Raw genomic sequence first — 17,785 nt, 5'->3', positions numbered from 1 at the left:
AGTTATTCCGTTGCTAAAGCTCCGTGTGCTTCGACAGCACCGTGCTACATCCCAACGACGGCAGCCTCGCGGGCAGCAGCGTGAGCAGCGTGTGCAGTAGCGGGATGAGCAGTCTCTCCAGCAGTGTACTCGGCACCGCGTGGAGCTCGCGGCTCACGTCGCGCCGCTCCTCCGCCGCCGTCTCCCCGGTGCACTCCAGGCGAGAATCAGTCTGTCTGCCACCCTCGCGGCCGCACTTCACGCCGACCGCCACCCCCGCCAACAGCCCTCGACTGGGTTCGCCAGACTCTTCTCCGCCACCCACACCTCGCCCCGGTGACGCGCCTCCCTCTTTGCACTCGCTCATTGCGAGCGGCACGTCGATACTGCGGCGCAGATACCTCGCCGGAACCTCACCTAACTCCGAAGGTTCGCCAGCGCCGCTCGCCCTGCAGACGCCGGGTTCACTTTACACGGGGCTTGTACATCGCAGTCCGATGGAACAACTGACGTGCTTGAAACGAACGTTGCGATCCCCGGCCGCCCCTCCCCAGGAACGCGGGGAGAGCAGTGAAACGCCATTAGGAGTGCCAGCAACACCAGGGTCGGGGGCGTTAGAGCTGAGCGCTCCAAACCGCGGCCGGCGACCGCGTGCACGCGCCCCCCGCCCCCGCTCAGATCTAGGCACGGTGGGGGGCCCGCTGGGGGGCCCGGCACCACCCGCGCATGCCTCGCCGCTGGGCACATTCAGTATGCTTTTTGGTAGAAAAGGTGGACTCCTGTGAAGTTAATTTGGAAACTTAGCGTTTGTTTGATATCGTTAGACATTCTTCCTTGATTGAAGAGCTTTTAAGAAATAATTCGATTTGTTTTTGTGAATGTTAACTGTCCAACTATTGTCGATTTGTTGTTTTTCATCGGCCGTTACAGTAGAGGATGCTGCAATTTTTATGTTTTGATTTTGTGTATTTATTGTTTAGGTTTCTCAAATTTTAGATTATATTGACGATTTTTTATTTATTTATATTATGTTCGGTCATCTCGTCGCTTCCTGCATTTATAAATGACCGATGGCAGAGTGAGCAAGACGAAGTGTTGCACCGCGATTGTGTTTGTTTCGTAGCGGACGTATGTAGCTCTAGTTTAAACATTCCCACGCCTCATTCATTTAAGCAAAAGTGGACTATCTCGTTAACTTGTGCGTCCATTACAATCACGGCGACGAACAATTTCTCTATAAATTCAAGACATATTTATGTGCGAAATAATACGTTCGAAGTAGTTTTGTAACATCACAATATTTTCTTATAATATGTTTATAATCAATCTATTGACGGTGATTTGTAAATTATCGGAAACAATTCCGTCACCGGAAAGTCTGTAGTATCGTAAGGGTTGTAATAATTATATAATTATAGGTAAATAGTGAGACTTAACCGTAGTGAAGATGCTTTATTTAAATTTAGTTATCATTTTTTAAATTCCAAATCTCATTTTAGCTTGAATGTTGTTTGTCGTGCATATGATTGATATGATTACTTGTTTAGTAATAGTTTTGTATTGTGTCATTGTATATAATTGAATTTCCATTAATTTAGAAGAGTACAAATTAATAAGTTTATGATCAATATTAGTGACATTAGAATCAATATCGATTTTCATAATTTTATAAATTGTCATTTGATTCAATAATTACAATTTAGAGGTTAATGGTGCGTACCGTAGCTATAAATAGGAAATTTAATTTAATATTGAATCCTAATACTGCTGAAATAGTGCTATTTTTTGTTATGGAAAACGTTAGTGCAAATTATTTCTTTTTCTGTGTCAATTGTAACACCTTATTTATATTTAGATTTAACTTTATTTGGAAATAACCTCTCTTACTGCAAGAGGCCGCATGTAGACGGGTGCTAGGCAGCTCGAAGAAGATTTATTGCAAATGATTGAGAACTTGCACTACGTTTTGCCACACGCGACCAGTTGATTTGTTTTAATTGCGACTTATTTAGGTTACTAAAATCGGTGCTAGATAGTTATAACGCCATCGCGCCAGTGGAGTTTCGTTAGTTTAAATACTAACTAATATGGTGATTATTTTTTTGCAGTCATGACATAAATCACAAACGAATCACAATCACTAAGTTTTCGGTAAAATGGTAAAGGCTGTGAGGTGGTAGCATATGATAATGCATATTACATTATATCAGATGAGTGATTAACATAATTGAAGTAGGCACAAAGTTCATTATAATGTAAGCGAAAATTGTTAAGATTCTGACGATTACAACACAATGATAAATGATTGTAACAAAAAAGAAATATAATTATCCAAATGAAGTTTGTGTTATTGCAATCCTTTCGGAATGAATAAGTCTGTTTGTCTCGTTTTAATTAAAATGAGATATATGACGACGAGTTACTTGTTCAGATTCGTTAATTTTTTTACTAAATAATAAATGGAAATTGAAATCTGATTAGGTATAAAGAAGACAAAAAATCTTCAATTAATTGTTTTAATTAATTATTTTTGTATATTTGGCGATACAGGGTTTAATAAATATAGATACAATAGAAGAGTACATTCCGCTTTGTCTGTACATTGAAAAAAGTAAAAAAAACAAAGCTGTCACTTAGGAGCAACAGTAGAATATAAGCTAGCCATTTCTAGAATTATTTTCTACCTGTCGATCTGTTTGTTCGTGACGCTTTTCTCCAAAACTGCAAAACCTTTTAATATAGGTTTATTTAACAGTTTGAGATTAATTGGCTATATACGTAATATAGGTTTAGGTTCCTTTAAAAGCGGATGTTCAAAAAAGTTTTTGTAATTTATAAAAATACTCTTATATGGTATACCGTCTAATACTTTTAATACCAAAGTATATCTTACATTTTCACTCAAAATCCCCTACCACTGAAACGATTATGGCCAAATGTTTTGGAGCGCGGAAAGGAATAAAGGATCTTTACTCTACCCCATTCATCCCACTACTGAACACGGGTCACCCTCTGCCTATATATGAATTCCGTGCAGCGGAGGCACCGGGCAGAGAGCTAGCAATATTCAAAACGTGTTGATGACTTGTGTGATACAGCTATCAGAGCCCAAGCAAAACCTTCGCTTCATACTTTAGAATATCTCTAACTTTCAATTACATTAAAGGTATTGATTATTTTGCTAATTTTCTGGGTTAAGAGTATGCTTGGTGAGCGCTGCTTTCAGTTGCTCATGTTTTTTGGTTATAAAACTCACAGAGTACTAACATTCATCGGCGTCTAAGACTAGGCGTTGGGCATCATACTGCCGCATCTAGAATAAGATTGCCGAAAACCTTTCTGCCCTCAGGAATTACCGTTAAACAACTATAAACCGAAACACATTAGTATTTATGGCAGATACGAGTGATATTAGATAGGGCAGACACAAAATTGTCTCAATGAACATTTGCGACTTTGCAATTGTTATCTAATTAAGTATTCGACCTTATGTTCCAAGGTGAGTGACAGCGGCGACGTTACGATGTCTCTTGTATCCATCTAACACTAGTTGTACCATGTTTTCGTATGTCTATATACAGAGTTAGACAGGTACACAGTGAACATTTTACTTACCTTGTCTCTAGCGTAACGTTTGTAATTTTTGCTTTTTAAATATTAATTTAATTATCTATGCTCTAAATCAATGTTACCATGACGACAATTTATAACAACAAATGTAAACCATTATTTCTGTAAAGGCAACACGTCTTTTGCTGAATTCTAATAAAACGTGCAAGGGGCTTGTAGAAAATGACGGAGCAAATTAAGTTTATAGTCAAAGAAATTAATTCAACTTTAGGGAGGAACTACTATTTGATACAATTTGATGCCCTCGATGAGAAGCAATTACTTCAGTTGCTAGTTGATTTGCTTGTCAATTTGGGAGCTGGTGAAAAGGTATGTTTATTATGGTACATGCTTGTTAGTAGAAAAACCCTATTTCTTAGGTAAGTAAACTTTCCCTTACCTATTTGCTGGTAGCCTAAGGGGCTATTCCAGTTACGCCCGAATGGGTAGGTGAGCTCTCGGGTTCAACTTGGAAGAATTTGGTAGCACTACCCCTAGCAAAAGCAGTGCTTCGCAAAATCTACAACTGAATTGGAATCGCGACCCACTGAAAAGATCCGGCGAGAAAATCGGCGGACCAAGTACACCTTATTGTTAGTGTTAAGTTTAAAATGGTCTAAATTATTACAATATTTTTTTTCCTACGTACAGTAAATAATCATGACAAAATAGTCCCACTAGTGAGATACTTTTAGTGCGTTGTTTATTTTTTAAGATCATAAAAAATAAAACAAAGCAGAAGCTTACGTAGTTACCGCAGCCTTTAAGCACGGAATAATAAATAAATATTGAATTAAAATTTTACAGTTGGACGTCAATGAAGACGACTCTGAAACGGTATCATTTCGTCTTCTAGAAATGCTAGGCAGCGTGAAATATCGGCCGCCGAGCACTGTAGAGCCAACGCGGTTTAGGTCCCAACTTCTCGCCGGTGATTCCAGAACTATTCATCATGTTTTACACTGGCTTTTGTCGAATAAGGAACAAGTTAAAAACACAGCATATCTCGCAAAGTAAGGTGAAATAGTTATATGGCGTATTTTTTTTATTGCCTTTGTATGCAGACGAGCATACGGCCCACTTGATGGTAAGTGGTCACCGTCGCTCTTGGACGTCAGCCATGCCAGGGGCAGAGCCAAGCCGCTGTCTACCATTATTTGGAGCATTTGTGGTTTTTTTTATTTAATTTAAATTCCAGTGTTAGAGGTCTAATCTGGAAGACTGAATGGAATAAGAAACTAGGATTTTCATGTTTCTAAATCGTATTAATTAAAACTGTTGTCTCTTGATAAATGGTTGAATTAATTTCAATTAGTAATCTTAAACAGTACGTTGGAATTTGGTATAAAAGGTAAGATATTTAAAAATATACCTACTTGTACCCTATATTGTGAGTCCGCACGGGTAGGTACCACCGCCCTGCCTATTTCTGCCGTGAAGCAGTAATGCGTTTCGGTTTGAAGGGTGGGGTAGCCGTTGTAACTATACTGAGACCTTAGAACTTATATCTCAAGGTGGGTGGCGCATTTACGTTGTAGATGTCTATGGGCTCCAGTAACCACTTCACACCAGGTGGGCTGTGAGCTCGTCCACCTATCTAAGCAATAAAAAAAAAATAAAAAAATATATCCAACCGGATTATTGCGTTTATTTGGTATGTGTAATGGGAACTTTCTTTTGGAACTAATGTATGTCATATAAGCTAACTTTTCATTTCTAAAAAAACTAATAATGTAACAATTAATTAAATATAGTCAATTAAAAATCCTTTCAAGCCAAGATAATAACAGTATCAGGTTCACCTTTGTTGATTACGACAATCTTGTGATTCATTTCTGTTCTTATTTAATTTTGTATAAATCGTCAGACTTGATAAATGTGAATATTTTGAAAACGTATTTGGGGTAAGTTAGTTTATCCGGGTTGTTCCACTACGCGACCTGAAATATTTATTGTTGCGTGCTCAGGATCTCTCTCCTATAAAAATATTAATATTATATTATGCACACGAGCACAAGTTCATCCTTATTTAAGAAAAGGCAGATTTGCGTTAGGCTTTTCACGGTTAATCATAAAAAAAAACAAGACAATTCTAGGTATCTCAAAATACCAGACATACCTTCTGACGTAGTTCGTAACAATACGATACAAGACCTGCTGGATCAATATCAAAGTTTGATCGACGAGTTCAAAGACGCTCACAAAAGAACAAGAATGTTGGAAAAGGAGAACGCTTCTGAAATCATTAATGATATCAAAGAGATGGCGGTTGAGAGAGACATGGGTAAGGATCTATATAATGACATATCCTATACCTAACACTAGAGTCGAGAACGCCAGTGAAACATAAAACTTTTGATATATTTCACACACAAAAGTTTGTTAGCTAACGTAATTATGACAATGGTTATTTTTGAAAAATAATGGTATCCGTAATTCACTTTTGTTATTATTAATTTTAAAACTTATCGAAAAAAAAAATAATTGTTATGTAATTTTAGTTAATAATGATTAATCTTTATCCAGAATTAGTAGCAATGCTTTTATTAATAATAGGCAATGAGTTTTGATATTGTATATTGACTAATTCTTGTAACTTTTTTTTTTAGTTATAAAAAGATTAGAAAGTGTTCAGGTTAATTTGGTAGATGTTCATAATAAAGATGATTTATTGAATTTAAGCAAAACGTTACGACTTCAACAAGAAAAAGCAAAAGAATTAGAGATTCAGGTAACTATGTAGCAGTAGAGGAAAATAATGAAAATTAAATTCATTTTAAATGAAAATGTGACAAAATTATTGGTTATTTTCAGTTCGATACTCAACAGTCTCAATTGAATTTAGCTTCTGATCAGCTAAAACGATATTTAAATGTAATTCATGGTCAAAGCGCTGCTACGAAAACCCCTACGGATATCATTAAGCATTTACAAGAGGAAATACAAGTATATATTTTATTTTAATATAATAATATCATAGTCATTTCATTGTTAATACACCCGATATAACATTATCATCTTATGTATTCGTAGTCCTGTGATTATGCTGGGATACTATATTAGAGTTGGTATAAATTCTTCCAGATTATGTACTAATCAATATTCAGGATTTAATTTCTAGATTTACGTAATCACTGGTTTGGAATAGACTATGTTTGTCCAGTCGTGCAGGTTGATCCTACTGTAATAATGCGATATGGTTTAAAGGTAGCGTTGTCATTAATTTGATGAATCGATTGTTCGTTTGTATGCGGGAACCTGTATTCTCTTTATATTTAATCGTTTAAAATATCGTTTCATCATCATTTATATGTATACCTTATATACTATTTATTTAGAGAATTTACTTTACCGGTTTGGGCCGCTCAGTGCCAACCTAAAGATCCAAGAGAGAAAGACTTATAGATCTATATTTGTTGTTATACGGATTGCGGCTTTCATAATAGGCATCAGGATTAAAATTAAATAAATAGTACCAATACTCATACCAATATAAACACCAATTACAACATATGATGTTGTAAGTGGCTAAATGTGTTAAATTTGACTAGGGACCTAGATTAAATTTATTTGACCTTTATTTGGGCTCTAAATGAGTTCATTTTCAATTAAAATGTAAACAAATCTAAACCTTTTTTAGCCACAATTTACATAGAATTACGATAACTTTTTATTTTCATTTTTAAGTTGAACAGTTATTTGGTGAAAGAAAAATTACCACAAGAGGCAGCACACATACAGAAGGAATTAAACATTATGCAAAACATCGCCGCCGAGCAACATCCTAGTCGATCGGATCTACATGTGGTTCAAGATAAGGTTTTACTTATATTTATCTATAGTTCGTTTATATTTAAAAAAACTTACTTTCATCACAGTTACGTGTTGCAACAGAACTGAGTTTTATTTATTTATATATCTATCTCACTGCCTTTACACATAAAGGCTGTGCCGTGCCACTTTTAAAATCGGAACGGAAGTATTCTCGTTCAATGAATTTTACTTTTACTGTTCCCCCTTACCGCAACAAGTATTGACCCTTCTTTATACTGAATCCACTGCTTTTATTTACAGTGAGTTTTTAGATGCTTCACACCATCAAGTCCTAGAATGAACGAGGTCCTTTATTAATAATAGACAGTTACTTGTCTGTATTATTACTTACTAGCGACCCGCCCTCGCTTCGCTTCGGAAACTGTTATTTATTATTGATTTCTCCACTATTTAATGGATGTTATTATACATATAAACCTTCCTCTTCAATCACTCTATCTATTAAAACCGCATCAAAATCCTTTGCGTAGTCTTAAAGATTTAAGCATACATAGTGACATAGGGACAGAAACCTTTGAAAGCAGTAAATAATAAAATGATTTTAATTTTAAAACGTCAGATTCGAATCCACGCAAGATAAAACAACATTTTATTTGGTTATAAGTTAATATTGAATTTGCTCAGTAATTGCTTCGAAGTTATGAATTTTCCGTATGAGGTTATTTACATTGAGAGTAAATTAGGGTACCCAGAGTGGAGCGTAGATATTGTTTGTTCATACATGTGTAAGTAGATACCTACATATAACTATTGAACTTGATTGTAGGAGATTTTGCTTAATGTAATGTAAATTATTATGATATAATTGTAATTCACTAAATACTATCGGTTAAAATTTATTTATATCAATATTTTAGACAGTAGAATTGAAGCAACAATCCAAAAACACTTATAGAAGTAATCTATATATATAAAAATGAATTCCTGTTTGTTAGTCTCGCTAAAACTCGAGAACGGCTGGACCGATTTGGATAATATTGATCTTGAACTATTTGTGGAAGTCCAGGGAAGGTTTAAAAGGTGAATAAATATGAAAATGCTCGGAATTAAATAAAAATAACAATTTGGTTTTTCCTTTGATATGTCCTCCGTCGGACGGATTCCTTTTGTATGTTTTAAGTTTATTTTGTACAAAAGTTTAGGTCTTTTGTTTATCGATTGAGGCACTACGAAGTCTGCCGGGTCAGCTAGTCTATTTATACAAAAGAGAATGTATGTATGTTCTCCTAAAACTCGAGATTAGTTAGTCTAATTTATATGAGACTTTGCACACGTACATAAAAGGGCGACATGTTCACTCCGACGAACATTGTTACGTTAGTGTCAGGACAGGCGGCGCGGCGCTGGTGGCAGGGATTTTTATCTTTGGAACCACATATAGAATTCATATGAAATCAACATTATATACATATATATATATTCACTTTTATCTTCTACACATCACACTTTTTCTATTTAATTTACTAGGAATTATAAAGAGGAATTGTAAGTTGAAATAAACATGGCGTTGCTCTGAAAACAAAGGTTTTATTATTTTAATAACTTAAAACGTACACAACAGTAACAAACAGTACATTCACATTGCAAACCTATAATAGGTATCTCACCTGAAAACAAAGAAACGACATTCAAAGTCCACCACTCTCAATTCCTTATAATGATTATCCAATTTGATTTAGTAACAATAAGCCCGAACATGGCAGATGTCAACCCTTCAATATCAATGCATGTCACCATTATCGACAGGGCCATCTATATGATTACATAAGAGCTATAGAGCGCTGTAAAAATATACTATAAAGGAATATAATGTCTTTACATATATTTACATGAAACTCTCTTGGCCCTTCATTTATTATTATTTAAAATTCTCGCGTATTCGCTTCGACTATCTTTTTTTTTATTGCTTTGATGGATGGACTAGCTGGTGTTAAGTGGTTACTGGAGCCCATAGATATCTACGACGTAAATGCGCCACCCATCTTGAGATATAAGTTCTAAGGTCTCAGTAGAGTTACAACGGCTGCCCCACCGTTCAAACCGAAACGCATTACTGCTTCACGGTAGAAATAGGCAGGGTGGTGGTACCTACCCGTGCGGACTCACAAGAGGTCCTACCACCAGTAAATCATAATAGTATTATCTATGATGGTCGAAGCTAATGCGCGGGAAATTTAAATATAATGAAGGCCCAAGAGAGCTTCATTTACATATATATATATATATATATATACATATCTATATAAATGAGACTGTACGTCAGTATGTATTTATACATATGTATGTATATGTTTGTTCACCTAAAAATATTTTTTATTTATTTATTTATTTTTATTGACCCTGTAGGGAAAAGAGCATACGGCCTACCTGATGGTGAGTGGTTACCTTGGCCCATGGACTTCAGCAATGCCAGGGGTAGAGCCAAGCCACTGCCTACCTACTCTATCTTACGTAGTTACCTTTCTGAATCGTCTTATAGCTTTATGTTTTACTAGCTGACCTGCCGGGTCAGCTAGTAAAACTTCGTATTGCCTCAGTCGATAAATAAAAGATCTAAACTTTTGTCTATACTAATATTATAAAGAGGAAAGATTTGTTTGTTTGTTTGTTTCGAATAGGCTCCGAAACTACTGGACCGATTTGAAAAAATCAAAATCAAAATTCATTTTTATATATAGAGATTATCAAATTGTATTTGGTTACGAGCGAAGCCACGGGCGCCAATGGTGGTTGTATTTAAATTTGAAATATTCATATATTATAATAATAGATCGCTGTTGTGAACGGGGAAATGGAGCAATTAGTTCAGCGGAAGCTAGCAACCTCTGGGCCTCAGGAGGACAAATTGGCTCCATTCAGACAACAGGCCGCCGTGATCAGACGTAACAAGGAGACGAGCGCGACGCGGGTTCACGAGCTCGCCGCCACTCTGAAGCAGCACGAGGCGACGCTCGCCGATCTTCAATCTCAGGTAAATTTCGATTGGAACGTTGTCTCAATCAATCTGTCTGTCTGGGAGACGGGCGTCGGCTAAAATTAATTTGATATCGTTTTCAACATTGTGCGCGCGTACAAAATACCTATTTTCTTACCAAGGGATTTAGAAGACAAATTTGTTTTCAGTTGCAATAAAATTATTTATTTATTTATTGCATAGGTGGATTAAAGAGCTCACAGCCCTTCAAGTTGAAACGCACGACTAATTCCCGACAGAAATAAGTACGATGATGGTACCTACTACCACCTTAAATTAAACTATTTTTTGTTTATAATAATGATAATCAGTATTTTTCTTCTTTAGAAAATTTATTACACTTACTATTTTGAATGAGTCAAAAATGGTTTTTCAGTAATATTCATTATTTATTATTCCAATAACTTGAGACGAAATGGAACTGCCATACAAAAGTTAGGCTGTCCATGGTGTCTAAGAATTTTTTTTTTTTTTTTTATTGCACTTGTAGGCAGTAGAGCTTACGGCCTACCTCATGGTGAGTGGTTACCGTCGCCCATAGACTTCAGCAATGCCAGGGGCAGAGCCAAGCCGCTGCCTACCGTGAATAATGAGATGAATATCTCTTAGCGGTTTGAAGACGCTCCGTTCCATATTTATTCATACAATGACACATCTTTCTCATCACGACAGGCGCAAAAACAAAACGATGTCTATTGAAATTAACATACATGAAACATTATATTCTGTAATCCACGCTGTACCACGGGGTCCGGGTCTTATTTTGTCGCCGGCGGTATCTTTAAATTAAATACACGTAAATATATAGCATCGCTAACCACTCACCATCAGATGGGACATATGCTTAAAATGCCTACAAAGGCAATATATTTGCTACTAGTATTACATCAAATATATTATTTAATTTGTACTTTTAATAATACGCGTTAATGACTTATCGAAAGATCTATTGTAATTAACATTAAAATGTTGGGATGTTCAATAAATCGTAATTCTCCAATATAGCATAATCGAATAAACTACGTTTCGTTTACAATATTCTTCCAAACAGCTGCTCTATCGGACATTTGCAATACACACTTGAAAATATTGGTTCGATTGTACTAATAATCCAATTTGCTTAGAAGGTTTTATCTTATCATAAAGGATTATGCGCGTGAAAACCCCAACTAAATTTATATTATTTCTGTTTACATACAATCTTTGCATTTTATATTTTCCAAATACAAATTTCAATTGTTAAGTTAAATTTGTTTGCATAAACCTGACGAAACTCGGAAGATAAATCGATTTTAAATAAAGGATCGAACGTTTTATCTCACGACCATCGCACTAAAAGTAGAATAGCATTTCCCTTCTGATGGAATCGCATCAAATAGCGGTCAGGATTTAATCGAAATCGATGCCTGGCCTGTTGACGACAATGTCTCGGGATACGTTACAGGGATTACATAAAACATTTTTCCTTTTTCAATGAATTCGATCATTATGTCGAAGAAATGGAATTATTAAATACCTATAGATAAGGTGCTATTTTAATCGACGCCGGGTAAATGTTACATTTTTTATTTGATTTACATTTGCTTGAGTTTTGATGTTATAACCTCGTAAAGTTTCTTGTTTGTACTTAAATCCCTTGAGATTTTTTCCGAACGGTGAAACAAAAGGTAATTTTCGATATCCGCGGTGGCAAGACAGAAAGTACTTACCTTACGTGAAGTATCAAACTACATTGTAATCTACGAAAAATGTAATTTGATTTTACTAGGTGAAACAGCTCCTGGGGGATACGGTTTTGAGAGGCGAAGAACTCAAGAAATATGTGAATTCGTTACGAACAAAGAGTACGGTATATAAAAGGCAAAGAGCCAATCTTTTGGCATTGAAGGTAAACAAATTATATACCTACTGTATACATTTTGTTGGTTGAAATTCGATCTATTAATATTGGAAATGGTCGTTTACGTTTAGAGTGAAGCAGGAATTCTAGCACGCACTATACAAATAATCAGTGTTGCTGATCCTACTGTAGAAATGGCTTTAGTAAACCATAAGAAAATGATTATTGATGACGAAAAGGATCTCTTGAGCAAAGACGACGACAACAGCATGGACTTGGGAAAGAAGTCTTTCCACGATTTATCTCAGGTACGTCTGCTTTCTACTCTTAAATCTTCCCTATACATTATAAATAAAATAAAATAAATCTTTGGAAAATAGATAGTTGCAAAAACAGCGCAAAAACTGTCTGAAGTGCGTCAAGAGATTCAGCCACTCGCCGACAAAATTAAACCGGTCAAAGAAGAGTTTCAATCAGTCCAACAGCAATACGAACAAAGGAAGCGAGTATACGAGGCAACGTCCATTAATATAGCCTCACAAATGGAGCCACTCAAGAATCAAGTGAAAACTCTGACTGACCAATTGAACAGCAAAGAGGACGAATGGAAAAACTTGAGGCAAAAAATAACGAAGGCCGAAAGTTTACAAGAGATCGTAATGTACGAAATGAAAAATTCTATGCAGTCCCCGAGGAAGCCATCGAAAATGGAGGCCCTGAAGTTAAAAGTTTCGGATTTGAAACGAATCGTTGAGAATTTGGAAAAGGTAAAGCTATTAAAAAAATATTTTTTTTTCTTTGACTGTTGGACGGGCTTACAGTCCACCTGGTGTTAAGTGGTTACTGGAGCCCATAGACATCTACAACGTAAATACGCCACCCACCTTGAGATATAAGTTCTAAGATCTCAGTATAGTTACAACGGCTGCCCCACCCTTCAAACCGAAACGCATTACTGCTTCACGGCAGAAACAGGCAGGTCGGTGGTACCTACCCGCGCGGACTCACAAGAGGTCGTACCACCAGTAATATATGTCATATGTCTGAGAAATATTTCTAATCTCTGTGAGTCGATAAATCTAGTTTATTCTAATTAACGAATTTGGTTTTTTATTAAGGAGCAAACGGCTATCAGTTCTCGTCAGGGTGTAGTTGAAGAGCAAACTAATTTATGGGAGAACACGTTGAAATTGCTCCGATGTAAGATGGCCGCCCGTAATGCGCCCGCTGCACGCCAGGGACGAATGCACATCACACAACATTCACAAATGCTTACACTTACATAAAATAATTATAAGATTACGTTTAACGTTTCAAAAAAGGCTTTGATTGAAGAAACAAATAATCAAACAAACGAACTTTTTTCTGTATCTTAATCGATTTTTGTGTATTGAAAAGATTAAGAATCGAGTAATGCATACATCTATACATATAAATAAAATTGGTGTGTCTGTTTTTAATATTGAAATAGCCGCTTTTTACTATAGTAACCGGCAAACTTCGTGAGCAAATGACCTTGACTGCGCAGAACCGAATTTTAGATCACTTTGGTGGTGAGGGTGAGGCGCGACGGCAGGGGAAATCGTATCGAGCGCGTTATTGGTAGATCAGTCGAACCTTGCGCCCCGCACCGCGCCTTCGTTCCGCTTGCTCCCAAAAGTACGCTTGCGTACAGTAAAAAGTCTATCGTTACTAATCGTTAAGTTATTTGTTATAATTGCTTGTTGACTTTGTTGCCATTGCTATATGTTGAGTGTTTGTTGATTTTTTATAAAAAATACACTATGACGTAGTATTCAAAAGAAAGGGTAGAAAAATTGTGTACGACGTATATTGCTTCATTATAAAACAGGAGAAGAATGATATGGAAAAAGTAAAACAGACTTCGGAAGCAAGAAAAACATCAGTGAGTACTGCTAGGTGCATTATTAACGAAGCTAAAGACTCTGGCTTGCTCGCCGTGTTTCGGACTCCGGGTAAGAAAAGATCAGGGAAGAAGAAAGTTACCGGAATGGATAGTTTCGTTCAATCTGTAATAAAAAGATGTAATCATAATAACAAGCAGCGAAACTCCGTATCGTAGAGAAAGGCTTCGAAAAATTTAAAGAAGATATAAATTTTAATGGCTCGGAATGAAGAATGATGGAAAAAAAAAACAGAAAGTAATCGGAAGCTGGTAATTGAAAAAAGTAACATTCGATTACTACGAATCGAATATCTTCAAAAAATAATTAATTATAGACAAAAAAGAAGACCGAACCGACCGAGTTGTAAACTACACCGATGAGCCCTATGTCGACTCATCACGATGATAGCGACTCGGGTGATGAAAACAGTGATGACGATGATGGTCATGATTATGATAACGAAAAAAAAATTACAAATACCAGCTTCGCTTCAATTGAACCAAGACCTGGCAACAGCTCTAGTTTTGACTAAATAGAAGGAATATCTATTTTACCCCAAGATTAAATTATTACAATTATTAACCTATATTAAATACATAATATGTTGATTTTAATAATTTAATAGCATTATGACGCAGAGTAAATATTGTTTTTGCACGTGAGTGTACCATGCGCGAACTTACCCCCACTACGTCGACAAATGCTCAAGAAGTTTGCCGGCTATTATACATACATATGAATATAACTAGTCAGGTCATAAGTATTGTCACACAGTAAAAACTTTTCTTTTAGAATGCTGGCCACAAAAAAGTTTATTGAATTCGAATTTCGAATTGTTCATGAAAAAAAAAATGTATACTTTTAGAATTTTACTCATTTTTAAATATGGAGTGGACGCTTAAAGAAGACCGTGTTGCAGTTATTGCGTTGCATCGTTGCGGTTACGCGCCATTTCAAATTTTTAACATACTGAAAAATTTGAATATAACCAAAAGATTCGTTTATCGTACCATCAAACGATACAATGAAGACTCTAGTGTAGATGACAGGTCAAGAAGTGGTCGCCCTCGGTCTGTTAGGACTCCAGCAGTGATAAAAGTTGTGAAGGCGCGAATTCAAAGAAATTCCAAACGTAAGCAGAAACTGTTGGCCCTTCAGATGGGGTTAAGCAGAACCACGGTGAAAAGGGTGTTAAATGAAGACTTAGGGCTTCGGGCATATCGAAGAAAAACAGGACATCGTTTGAATGCTCGTCTAATGGACCTGAGACTGAAGAGATGCCGCGCTTTGTTGAAGCGGTACGCGGGAAAAAAATATCGGGAAATTCTTTTTCCGGATGACAAAATTTTTACCGTAGAAGAGAGCTACAACAAACAAAATGATAAGGTGTACGCACACAGTAGTGAAGAAGCGAGCAACCGTATTCCGCGTGTCCAACGAGGTCATTTTCCATCCTCGCTCATGGTATGGTTGGGAGTTTCTTATTGGGGCTTAGCAGAGGTACATTTTTGTGAGAAAGGTGTAAAAACGAATGCAGTTGTGTATCAAAATACAGTCCTGACGAACCTTGTGGAACCTGTTTCTCATACCATGTTCGATAACAGGCACTGGGTATTCCAACAAGATTCGGCGCCAGCTCATAGAGCGAAGAGCACACAAGACTGGCTGGCGGCGCGTGAAATCGACTTCATCCGGCACGAAGACTGGCCCTCCTCCAGTCCAGATTTGAATCCGTTAGATTAAAAGATATGGCAACACTTGGAGGAAAAGGCGTGCTCAAAGCCTCATCCCAATTTGGAGTCACTCAAGACATCCTTGATTAAGGCAGCCGCCGATATTGACATGGACCTCGTTCGTGCTGCGATAGACGACTGGCCGCGCAGATTGAAGGTCTGTATTCAAAATCACGGAGGTCATTTTGAATAAACTTTAGTGTCATAAGAATCTATGTTTTGTTAAGTTCATTTTGGTATATGAATAGTTACATAATGAATGAAACTTGTTTCAATTATTTTACATTAAACATGTGACAGAATTTATGACCTGACTAGGTATACACGGTACATACACCAAAATAACGTTTTTTACAATTTTTGTCTGTCTGTCTGTTTGTTCCGGCTAATCTCTGGAACGGTTGACCGATTTTGACGGAACTTTCACTGATAGGTCTGATGATATAAAGAGTAACTTAGGCTACTTTTTTTAGACTAGCTTCGCCTCGAGGCGTTACCCGCGGTACGACAATAACCGCGGGTTACATCGCGGGACTCAGCTAGTACATTATACGATTAGTAACCTATCACAACGTTTTCTTCTGTAATTAGCTATAATAGAAACTACGTTTCTTCACTCTATCTATTTTCTTCTTTGTGTGTTTCTCTGTACACTATCTACGGAGAGACTTCAGTTCTTATTATGTGTTTGTACTGTACATTCAGATGATGTCTCTGAGCAACTACTCTCTATCTGGTTGATGGGCTGTATGTTCGACTGCCTACAATAACAATAAAAAAGAACTTTTGTCAGCAGTATAATTGGAACGAAGTTCCTTATCGCGCGTTGTGAAAGGGGGCTAGACGGAAAAAAATCTTACGAAAAGTTGTCACGACACTTTTTTCTATTTAGTTTGTTATCAACAGATGTCGTTTCACGTAACAATTCCTGAATCGCGGTGACGAGATGCTACACAGTATTTCTCTTGCTAAATCATACTTACCTGGCGTAGGGGATACCGTTATCATGCAGGCGATTCCCCCAGGGCGAGGCTACTCCAATGCACTGCGGAGTGGTTGACCCTTGCGATTATTTTTATTCTTACCAATAAAAAAATCACAATAAAAATGTATACCCGAATAATTATTTTCTTTATACCTCGAATAGAACTTAAAATTAATATTTTTATAATAAGGAACTTCGTTCCTATCCGGTGTCCCACGACATCACACATCTTTTTTTTTTCTTTTCTTTTCTGTTTACCAGTGAGGAACTTCGTTATTGCAAAACCCATTATGTTCACTATTTAACAAAAGATTATTAAATAAAGAAATACGCTACCGACTAGTTGTAATTGAATTGTTTTATTTTCAAACGAGCGCGTTCCTTTTTTAAACTATTTACATCCTAATTCATTGAGTTCAAACATATGATGTATTTGGCCATTGTATATCATATGCGAATGGTTGTAAATGAAAGATGGTGCCTGCTATGTGTGAATTCATGACACGAGTGTTAAGAAAGTTGAAAGATTCTATGAATTCGAATTTGTTGATCAGAATTAATTTTATAAGTAAACATTGTTACAGAAGCGTATCGAAGAACTTTCTTTGATCTCATTGTAAATATCTTCGAAGCTTCGTCGGCTTAGAAGGGAAAATGCACAACACAGGCTGTAAATACGTGGGAGGTGTTCCCAGAAATAAACTGAGATGAACCAGTTAACTATTTAATGTACATAAATATATAAAGGACAGTTGAGGAAAGTATTCGGTTCAATGACCATGCCACGGCCAACTTGTTTTATGAATATTTTTATTTATTGCTTAGATGGGTGGACGAGCTCACAGTTCACCTGCTGTTAAGTGGTTACGACGCAAATGCGCCACCCACCATGGGTATACCCATATAATGACATAGTCGTTTCAC

At 36.6% G+C, this 17,785-nt stretch overlaps 2 protein-coding genes across 21 annotated transcripts in view; both read left to right on the top strand.

The window, feature by feature from the left end:
• milt (trafficking kinesin-binding protein milt) overlaps nt 1–2,319 on the top strand; it is a 45,456-nt gene extending 43,137 nt beyond the window's left edge. For 11 of the 18 annotated variants that reach the window (XM_089730634.1, XM_028185168.2, XM_089730632.1 and 8 more), the window contains one exon: nt 20–2,319. In XM_089730634.1, the coding sequence (XP_089586760.1) occupies nt 20–764 (745 nt within the window). In that variant the 3' untranslated portion in view covers nt 765–2,319. The remainder of the gene's footprint in view (nt 1–19) is intronic. The other 7 variants (XM_089730642.1, XM_028185167.2, XM_089730643.1 and 4 more) reach the window with 1 other exon arrangement.
• Nucleotides 2,320–3,648: 1,329 nt separating this feature from the next.
• Nucleotides 3,649–17,530, top strand: LOC114251019 (intraflagellar transport protein 81 homolog). 3 transcript variants are annotated; one of them, XM_089730648.1, is made up of 11 exons: nt 3,649–3,918; nt 4,396–4,601; nt 5,685–5,872; nt 6,198–6,319; nt 6,403–6,534; nt 7,276–7,407; nt 10,193–10,393; nt 12,165–12,284; nt 12,368–12,544; nt 12,617–13,003; nt 17,446–17,530. In XM_089730648.1, the coding sequence occupies exons 1-11, from the start codon at nt 3,772–3,774 to the stop codon at nt 17,479–17,481; spliced, it is 1,848 nt and encodes a 615-aa protein (XP_089586774.1). In that variant the 5' UTR covers nt 3,649–3,771; the 3' UTR covers nt 17,482–17,530. The 3 variants fall into 3 exon arrangements, with proteins under 3 accessions (XP_089586774.1, XP_028040966.2, XP_089586775.1); XM_028185165.2 differs by lacking the exon at nt 17,446–17,530 and adding an exon at nt 13,355–17,210 and having other exon boundaries at nt 3,658–3,918; XM_089730649.1 differs by lacking the exons at nt 3,649–3,918; nt 17,446–17,530 and adding an exon at nt 13,355–17,210 and having other exon boundaries at nt 4,463–4,939.
• The last annotated feature ends 255 nt before the right edge of the window (nt 17,531–17,785 follow it).

This window comes from Bombyx mandarina, chromosome 10 (assembly GCF_030267445.1).
Source record: "Bombyx mandarina strain Sakado chromosome 10, ASM3026744v2".
Classification (NCBI taxonomy): domain Eukaryota; kingdom Metazoa; phylum Arthropoda; class Insecta; order Lepidoptera; family Bombycidae; genus Bombyx; species Bombyx mandarina.
The sequence above is the reverse complement of the archived record's forward strand: the minus strand, read 5'-3'. Positions and strand labels throughout refer to the sequence as shown.

Excerpts from the sequence above, each read along its gene's own strand:
- LOC114251019 (XM_028185165.2), top strand. The coding sequence starts at position 3,772 with ATGACGGAGCAAATTAAGTTTATAGTCAAAGAAATTAATTCAACTTTA. Across the intron at positions 6,320-6,402 it reads CAAAAGAATTAGAGATTCAG|TTCGATACTCAACAGTCTCA; the intron begins GTAACTATGTAG and ends GGTTATTTTCAG. Across the intron at positions 10,394-12,164 it reads TCGCCGATCTTCAATCTCAG|GTGAAACAGCTCCTGGGGGA; the intron begins GTAAATTTCGAT and ends TGATTTTACTAG.